The sequence below is a fragment of the Trichosurus vulpecula genome, chromosome 4, assembly GCF_011100635.1.
Source record: "Trichosurus vulpecula isolate mTriVul1 chromosome 4, mTriVul1.pri, whole genome shotgun sequence".
Taxonomy (NCBI): domain Eukaryota; kingdom Metazoa; phylum Chordata; class Mammalia; order Diprotodontia; family Phalangeridae; genus Trichosurus; species Trichosurus vulpecula.
This window is the reverse complement of record NC_050576.1, coordinates 284516063-284526024: the sequence shown is the minus strand read 5'-3', so window position 1 is coordinate 284526024 and position 9962 is coordinate 284516063. Positions and strand designations below refer to the sequence as shown.

The 9962-nt window shown below is 37.2% G+C and overlaps 1 protein-coding gene across 1 annotated transcript; it reads left to right on the top strand.

Annotated features, from left to right (window-relative positions):
• Positions 1-604: 604 nt before the first annotated feature.
• On the top strand, positions 605-9495 carry TMEM169 (transmembrane protein 169). Its single transcript, XM_036757365.1, has 2 exons — positions 605-878; positions 8768-9495. Exons 1-2 carry the CDS (start codon positions 605-607, stop codon positions 9388-9390), a joined length of 897 nt encoding a protein of 298 aa, XP_036613260.1. The 3' UTR covers positions 9391-9495.
• Positions 9496-9962: the final 467 nt, after the last annotated feature.

Here is a 9962-nt window from a genome sequence, read left to right as displayed (position 1 = left end):
AAAGCGTTCTTAGGAAGCAAACTAGATCTGTTTGGACCCCAAAAACAGAACTAGCTGCAGTGAGTAGAAATTAAAGGAAATAAATTTCAGCTCAACATTAAAGAAAACTTCCTAACAATTTGAGTTATCCAAAAATCAGAATAGACTCCCTCAAGGTAGAGTTCCATGACTGGTGGTACATGAGTGGTGGTTGGACATTTACCTGATGGGGAAGTTATAAAGGAATTTAATCTGGGTAGCTGGAGACTAGATGAGCCCTGAGATACCTTGTAATTCTATGATCAATTACTAGATATGCCATGTTAATTTCCAGTAGACTAAGATCCAGAAACAAATTGTGCCTTTCCCAGGATCACAGTACCACAATGTCAAGTCTTGGATTAGGACTTGAAGAAATGGAATTGTCTGTTGTTTTTTCTTCTTCCATTTATTAAACCCTATTTGTTCCCTCATTGATAGATTTGTTATTTTTTTCTCCTTCAGGCTGAACATGGGCATGAGGTGTCTGCTGTTCAACACCACTCAGGCAGAGACTGTGTGATGTGTGAATTGCAAACTTACCTTTAGGACAAATACTTCTCAAGAGTTAGTTTGGATCAGCCCCATGATGGAAGAACCCATGCCTGTGGAGGAAAAGAGTCAGCCACCAAGTCCTCATCATGGATCTCTCAGGAAGGCAATGGCCGCTGCCCTGGCCCTTGATGGAGAAGTTACAATGGGCCAAAGGAAAAATAAAAAGAAGGAATCTCGGCCAGAATCTATTATTGTCTACCGGTTAGAAAGTGAGAAAGCAGATGAGGAACAGGAAGAATACGAAGAAGGAGAACATTCCATAGAGGAGGAGGGGGACAAGTTCCTTGGCCACCCTATGGCTGAGGGTAAGTTTCTGTGGGGTCAGTGGTTTCCCATCATTGGGAAAATGACCATTTAGCAAATCAACCAGTTTGTACCAGTTGGTTCATTTCTTTTAGAAATGTTAAAGGGATTGCATTCTTTCTAATCTGGACTTAGAAAAGTAGGGGTAGCTGCTTCTAGGTTGAGGTATTCAATAAAAATTGAATTTTGACTTTGATTTTGATTTTGACACAGTAGATACTTCCTAACAAACATCCAAATGGACCTCCTCTACAAGGTATATTTCCAGTAGACAGATAATAGAAGAAGCATGTCACTGATGAAAATCCAGTGTCTCTGGAAACACAGAACTTAGGTTTAAATTCTCACTATGATGCTGTTCTGTGTGCCTTGGACAAGTCACCTTTCATGGATCAGTTTCTTCATTTGAAAAATAAGAGGGTTGGACAGGTTGGTCTCTGAGGTATCTTCTAGTTCTAGCATCTGATCACATGTTCTATGATCCTAAAACCACCTAATAGGGTTTTTATGTTTGAGAGCAAGTTACTTTCTACATTGACATTTTGTTTGTATATACAATAATTCAAAAAAGATGTGTCCTTTCACTTTGACCATATGGTGTTATCATTGATTCTTAGATCTCTCAGAGCTGACTATGAAGTCATTCTTCATTTCATTCTTCAGAGATTAGCATATTCTCACTGCCATGCCCTACTCACCCCAATGATTCTTAACCCAAAGCTGTCATTGTACAAACCCCGTTCTCTATCATCCCACTACTATTTGCTTCATTGCTTCCATCCGCCTCAACCCAATCCACCTCAGCATCCTACTTTAAAGTGATCTGCCCCTTACACTGTGCTCTCTGGAATGCTTTCTTCAAAGCTAACAAACATGCTTTCATCTTAAACCTTTTCCTTTCTCACTCTTTCCATCTTCTTGCATTCACTGAGCTCACCCGGTTCCCTCCTGATGACCCAGCTTTACTGGCTGCCCTTTCCACCACAGATTTTACTTTCAGCAATACCCCTGAAACTCCTGATTGTAGAAGAGAGGGAGCTGTATATTCCTTGTTCCTCATTGCCACTTCCAGACTTTCTCTCTACCATCATCACTTAGGAATTTCTTCTCCTTTGAGGTTCATTTGATCCATTGTCATCACCTAATTAAGGTACCAATAGCTGTTATCTACTAACTGCCCAGACATTCTCCTTCCTTTTTCAATGATTGGGTGTCTGGTTCATAGTCTTCCTCTTCTCAACTCTTACTGTCACACTAGAGGACTTCAACATCAAACACTCATTTCCCAGTCCTCCAACTTGATCATTTCCTATGACCGGCTTCCTTACCCTACCTCAGGTACAGTCATGACCATAGAGACATGGTCATATTCTTGGTTTCACCATCACCCACAAGTGTTCTCCTTTCATGTTTGTGAACTCTGTATCTGACCATAATCTATTGTCATTCACCTTTCCCTCTACCTTGAAAATACTGATTCTGTTCTTCATCATCTCTGTGACCTTGCATACCTCCACCCCTCAGTTCTTTCCCAAGCTGGTCTTCTTGCCTCAAGTCTCTCTCCACTCTAGTACATCTTCCACTCATTTGTCAAAGTAATTTTCTTAAAGCACAGTCTAAGTATGTCAAACTTCTTCCCTTCATGCAATGATCGGCGGTAGCTCCCAGTTACCTCCAGATCCAAATATAAAATCCTCTTTTGGCTTTTAAAGCACTTCAGGTTATGAGGGAGGGAAAAAACAGTTTACAGAAAAGCCCCAAATTTTTGTTGCAAAATTTTAAAATTCCTAAAGCAGCACCTGGATTGTCTAGAGTGTTTGAAACAATGAAGGTAGAAAAAGGAGCCACACAAGATATCCTGAGAGATATCCTCAAATGGATAAGTGATACATTCAAAAATATTGAGTAAGAATCAGCAGTTGTAAGAAAATCACAAGTCCAAAAAAAGAGAGACCTAGAAGAAAACACAGAATCAGAGGAGGAAATCAAACTATAATTAAGAGATACCGTTTAAAAAAAGATCAGGAAGAAATAATGAAAAAATAGACATACTGGAAAAATCAATCAATTAAAATGGCATACAAATAACCAATAGCAGTCTTACTATAGTACAATTAAATTTCTGTCTTCAACAAAAGGGAAGACTAAGTTTTAAAAATTTATTTATCTATAAAATCAGTTAAATAGCATATGAGAAAAGAAAAAAAGCAAAGAAAATCAAAACAATGGGTCCACTTAAATTCACAAGCATTTTCTACTAAAATGTAAAAGAATAAATAACTCATTTGCTTAATAGCCTTTTTTAAAACCTAAAGATGGTAGGTCACTCAGTTCCTTCCATGACAGAAATACTCAATTATTAGTAACTGTTATTACTGAGCTATTGGTAAAATTTAAATTATTAAATCTTTAAACTCTACAAAGACTTATGGAACACCTTGTATAGTTTTCACCCCTAAATTGAACACTGACAAAGCTGAAAAAGAAAACTATGAGGCAATATAATTAATGAACATCAACACAAAAAGTAGAAAATAAAATACTTCCAATTAGAATATAATACTATGCAAAAAATTATGCACTGTGATCAAGTAGGATTTATATATACAATTTAAGAATGATTAAATAACAGGAAATGAAAATAATAAACAATATCAATAAGATAAAAATAAAGAGTATAACATCATACCACTAGGTGAATAGAAATCCTTCAATAAAACATAGTATTTATGCTAAAAAAATTTTAATACAGGAAGAGAAGGATCTTTCCATATTAGAATAAAAGTATATATTTGAAACCCTATATTTTATAAACTAGAAAAACACTAAAAGCATTTCCATTAAAATTATTATTAAATAGGGATGTCCATTCTTGCTACTCCTAGGCAACATCATTTTTAGAAAACATTATAGTAGCAACAAGGCATGAAAATGAAAGTGAGTGAATAAGGGTTTATTGATCACTTAGCAAGCATGGTACTGAAGATACAGATAGAAAAGCCATTCCTTGCTTTGAAGGAACCCACACTTTAATTGGAGGGAGACAACACATATAAAAGAGTTCAGCTAATGGAAAAGACTGGAAATCCTAAAGGTGCAGCAGTTGGTCAGACAGTAAGGTGCAGGTATAAATATTAGCAATGAAGAAATTAAAATACCTCCTTTTGTGGATGATGTTATTATCTATAAATCATAGGCAAGTCAAAAAACATAGAATGCTTATCATTTCTCCCCTCTCTTTCCTTTCTACTGGGTATGAAGTTGGACCTTAAGGTTGTTGAATTATATTTATCTGATCACTAGGGAATTTAAGCTTCTTTTCATGTTAGTAAATGTATTTCCTCCTTAGGAAAATATCTCATCATGTTCTCTGATAGTTGTCCCATTGGGAAGGTTGTATTATTAGTCTTAGAGGTATGCATCAATTTTGTTTCATTTCATTTTGTTAAGTTATTTTTTTAGATTCTGAATGTCAGATTTTATCTGATAGAATGACTACAAACATTTTTGTAGTATTTTTCTAGAAAATATTTGTAAAACGTAATAGGATAGTCAACCAAAAATATATGGTGGCAATATGTGGTCCTCATTAATATCCTGGTGAGTATCCCCACCTATCACAAGAGAGATCAGGGTTTGATTCCCCATCAGGGAGCAAAAGCATCTATGTATCACAGTGGATAAAGTACTGGGCCTGAAGTTAAGAAGACTCAACTTCCTGAGCTCAAATTTGGCCTTAGTCACTTACTAGCTGTGGCACTGTGGGCAAGTCACTTAATCCGGTTTGCTTTAGTTTCCTTATCTGTAATATGAACTGGAGAAGGAAATGGCAAACTAACAACAATTCAGCTAGCAGCAGCTGTTGAGGTGTAAGACCCAACAAGACTAGCAACAGGAGCTGCCAGCGTAGGTTCTTTTGATCTGCTTTACTAAGGAAAGTAACTTTAAGGAGTTAAGAATCTCACTTTAATCCAACAAGCCAGCACCCTAGACTTCAGAGCAAATACAAACAAATTACAAACATACATTATAAACAGACCAAATACAAATGGACGTCTGGCTTAGCAAAGCCAGGGAGCAGTCACACCAGCTTGCCCAGAGTCACACGCCACTCTTCCAGTGAGTGAGAGCCCCCAAAGGAAAAACACCAACCTCTGAGTTTATATACCCTATTCAGGGTCAAAGGTCATCACAACATGCCACTCAAACCCATGTAAACTAGGCTTTCCCTTGAGGAAAGAAGGTCATCAAAACTCCTAACTTAATCAAAGAAACAAAGGCTGGACTCATCAAGGGCACTGAATAAAGAGGTGCTCCAAAAGAGAAAACAGTAAAAAAAAAGTCCCACCTTAATTAATATTACACAAACCACTCCAGTATCTTTGCCAAGAAAACCTCAAATGGGATCACAAAGAGTTTTACGTGAAAGAAATGACTGAACAACAAATATGTGACTTTAGTAAAGGGATATAAGATAAACCCATAGAAACACCTAGATTTCTATATACTACCAATAAATATAAAAAGAAACTGACAAACAAAAAACTATTCCAAAAACATTTTTCAATGTGTAACTAGCAAGGTTATTGTTCAAAATGTACTATAAATATTAAAATATTCTCAAAAGCAATAACCATAAAGGCTAATAATAAAAAATGATTAGAGAAATGAATTAATGGACAGAATGAGGAAATCTAGAATATATGGTGTTTGACAAACCCATACTCTAAACCCACTGGTGAATGGAACCATTATCCAAATAAATATTACTAGGAAAATTGGATAGCTGTATGACAAAAAAATGTTTGAATCGATATTAAGTAACATCGCATAAACTCTAGTTGGACGCATAGTCTAAATATTGAAAAAAAATTAAAACTGAAAGAAAAAGTGGTAATATATTTGCTTCAGCTATGGAAGAGGATATATCAGTCAAGCAAATGTAAGAAAATTATTTGAGACAAAAATTGAGGGATTCGATTATAAAAAGATAAAATAATTTTGCATAACAAGAAGCAATATCTATAAGTTAAATTGATTGGGGAAAATGCTCATAGTTAAGTCTGTCATATAGAATCTGACATGTAGAATCTATAACAAACTGATAAATAGCTCTAAGACTAATGTATATTCCCAGGTGGAGCAATTATGAAAGGATATGAACAAATATATTTCTTAAGAGAAAATGTAAATATTTACTAATGAGATGAAAAGATACTTCAATCCACTGATAATCAGATAAAAGCAAGTAAACAACCTAAAGGTACAACTCCATATCCATTAGAAAGGAAAAATGGAGGGCAAAGTAAACATTCAATGTTGAGGCTGAGGGGAAACTGGCCTCATATACATAATGGCAATATTATGCGTAGGTGTGAGCTTTTTGGAGAACAATACAGTAATATGAAATATGGGTCACAAAACTGAACCTACTCTTTGACTCACTGATTCCATTGCAAGGACATTACCTGGAAAATATAATAAAAATTTCTTTTAAAAGTACCTTCTTGGACAAAAATTTACATAGCTGGTTTATAATTAGCCAAAAAGAGGAAATATTCTATATTTAACAGTTGGAGAGTGGATGAATAATTTATAACATCAATATCACATTAATATAATGCAATTTTGTGATACCATAAACCTACAAACATAAAAATACACACAGATGTGAAATCACACAAAGTATGATGAGCAGAACATGAAATCTAAGTGACTTGACTATTAAAATAAAATAAAGGAAAAATGTAGAGCTAGAAATAACAATCACAAATAGACCTTCATGGGTACACTGAGGAAAACCATTTTTTGGCCTGCCAATTCATTTAGTTCTACTTTGTTAAGTAATAATGATTTATGTAAGATTTTACTCCTTATTTATATTATTTATGGGTATTGTGGAAGGGTTCCCATCCAGAAACATTGTAAAGCCAGTAGAAAACATCATTGGAAATCATTTCACTGAAGGAACTTTATTTATTGCTTTTGCCTCTCTCCTTCATTTACCTTAAATCAATAAGTTAAGTTGGGAAGTAAGCTGGAATTCAAGCCTCTGTTGAACTAAAAAAAAGAATAATGAAGACAGAGCACCTTAGCTAATAAAGGACTCTAGCTGAAGCAAACTTTGAAAGAAGAGACAATCTACTTTGTGCCCAGTGGAAAAAAGTCAGATAGTGCTTAGCAGTGAGCATGGGTCAATGGAGCACAAGTAAATCATGAAATCATGCCCAGCTGTTCACAACATGTCACATCCAAACTACCAACAGAGAGTGTATGCCTTGGGAAAGGAGGAGGGAGCAGATCCAATGAGATCAGCTGGATATGCTGGTTCTACTCTAGAAGGAAAAGTCAAAGACTGTGGAAATTCTAGAGTTCACATTTATATAGTGCTTAGAGATGTACTGACAAAACAGGAAAATGGTAACTGTTGGAGAAAATGTGGAAAAATTAGAACATTAATGCATTGCTGGTGGAGTTGTGAACTGAACCAACCATTCTGGAAAGCAATTTGGAACTATGCCCCAAGGACTATGAAACTGTGCATACTATTTGATCCAGCAATACCACTTCTAGGGCTGTATGCCAAACAGATCATAAAAAAGGAAAAGGACCCACAAAATATTTATAGCAGCTCTTTTTGTTCTGGCAGGGAACTGGAAATTTAGGGGATGGTGATCATTTGGGGAATGGCTGAACAAGTTGTGGTATATGAATGTAATGGAATATTATTGTTCCATAAGAAATGATGAGCAGGCAGATTTCAGAAAAATCTGGAAAGACTTACATGAACTGCTGCTGAGTGAAATGAGCAGAACCAGGAGAACACTATACACAGTAACAGCAACATTGTGTGATGACCAACTTTGATAGACTTAGCTCTTCTCAGCAATGCAATGATCTAAGACAATTCCAAAAGACTCATGATGGAAAATGCCCTTCACATCCGGAGAAAGAAATAGGGAGTCTGAATGCAGATAGAAGCATATTATTTTCTCTCTTTTTTGTTTTTTGATTTTCTTTCACATAAGTTTTCCTTTAGGTTCTGATTCTTTTTTACAACATGACTAATGTGGAAATATGTTTAATATGATTGTATATGTATAGCCTACATCAGATTGCATGCTGTCTTAGGGAGGAGTGAGGGAGAGAAAAGAAGAAAAATTTAGAACTCAAAATCTTATAAAAGTGAATGTTGAAAACTAAAAATAAATAAATAAATTTTAAAAATGTACCTGCCACTTTTCTCAAAACCACCCTGGAAGAGTCATTATCCCTACTCTTTACAGTGGTGGGATATGTGACCCCACTGGGACACATACTGGCAATGTCACCTAACTTTTCAGTGCTGTAGTTCCTACGTGTCAGCTCTCTAAGAAGACGTTGTGGAGAAAATGCTGACCTACAATAATAGATAATGTTTGCCCATCCAGGAGTTTCATATACCAGTGAAATCACAGGTCCAGTTCTTATACTGAGTTCTCAAGGAGACTAATCAGCTGCTCATGGCCCACAACTAGTCAATGACATCTACTTCCAACAGTAAACTTTTCTCACACGCTGCCTCCCAATAATAATAACTCACTTTTCTATAATGCTTTAAAAGTCCACAAAGTAGAGAGTATAACATGCTATATTTTATGGTGATGAATTCACTGAGTAATTGAACAATTTCATGAATCTAAGCTCTTACCAAAGCCAACTGAATTTCAGTTTTGGCAAATGTTCTTCCCACACACATAGAAAGGTGCCACGATCTACTTGAGCAAGCCAACTGTTTTATGAGTTGGCAATGCAATGATAGGTCTTGAGAAATTTCCATGTGAGATGAAGCAATGATTTGATGAAAATGCCATGATTCTGGCCTTGACCTTTTCCTCTCTTACTTCTGCAGGTTTGTGGAACATACCTCAAGATAGCCGCTATGTCACATTAACAGGCACCATCACTCGGGGGAAGAAAAAGGGTCAGATGGTAGACATCCATGTTACATTAACAGAGAAGGAGCTGCAGGAATTGACCAAGTCCAAGGAGGTAGCAAATGGTGCTGTACCAGAGGGAAAGAAGTCCTGCCAAATAGGAGCAGACCGAGGTCCCCACGTGGTCTTGTGGACAGTGATCTGCCTGCCTGTGATTTTTGTCCTTTCTTTCATTGTTTCTTTCTACTATGGTACGATCACTTGGTACAACATTTTCCTAGTGTACAATGAGGAGAGGACCTTTTGGCACAAGATCTCCTGCTGCCCCTGCCTCATCCTCTTTTATCCAGTCCTCATCATGGCTGTGGCCTCTTCTCTGGGCCTCTATGCTGCTGTGGCCCAGCTCTCATGGTCCTGGGGAGCATGGTGGCTGGCTGCCCGGGACATGGAGAAGGGCTTTTGTGGCTGGCTCTGTAGTAAGCTTGGCCTGGAAGACTGCTCACCCTACAGTATTGTTGAACTTCTCGAGTCTGATAACATCTCCGGCAGCCTCTCCACCAAGGATACCACACAGGGGGAAGAAATCTCTGCTGTCTAACTGTCCCGTTTACCCCTAGGCCCTTGCTCTCTTCCAGAGCAGGCCAACAGTATTACTCTTTATGTGCCATTTCAAATTTGTAAGGAGTAAGCACATGGGAACAGTAACTGGACCAACAATACCCTCCTTCTTCTTCTGAGTAAACTTAGCTTTCCCTAGGCATTCCTTCTAGTATCTGTTACCCTGCCTATTTTTATGGCTCACTCTGGAATACCATGGTTGGAAGGAGATTGGGATGGATGATTGTGTGGGGAAACAGTGTGCCAAAGCAGTCTTTCTTCCCTGCCCCAAAATGGTAACATCTGGAGTAGAGAGGAAGAGGATGACAATGGCTTTCTGACAGCAGCCTGAATCATGCCTCACTTCCCAGTCTGGTTAATTCTTCAAACACAGGACAGTATATGACCCCAGTGATTCTGTAGGAAAAGGGAAGCAAAAGGAGGCCAAGCTCATTGATAAACTTGGGGTAGGAGGTAGGATGGAGGGCCAAACATTTAGGAAGGAAATAACCATCATACTTCACAGAGAATACAACAGCAAATAGCTGGAAATATACTCTCCTAGGGCTTTGG

Bases quoted from the DNA above. Each gene is read 5' to 3' on its own strand.
- TMEM169 (XM_036757365.1), top strand. From the start codon at position 605: ATGATGGAAGAACCCATGCCTGTGGAGGAAAAGAGTCAGCCACCAAGT. The intron at 879-8,767 runs GTAAGTTTCTGT...TTACTTCTGCAG, and splicing joins TGGCCACCCTATGGCTGAGG to GTTTGTGGAACATACCTCAA.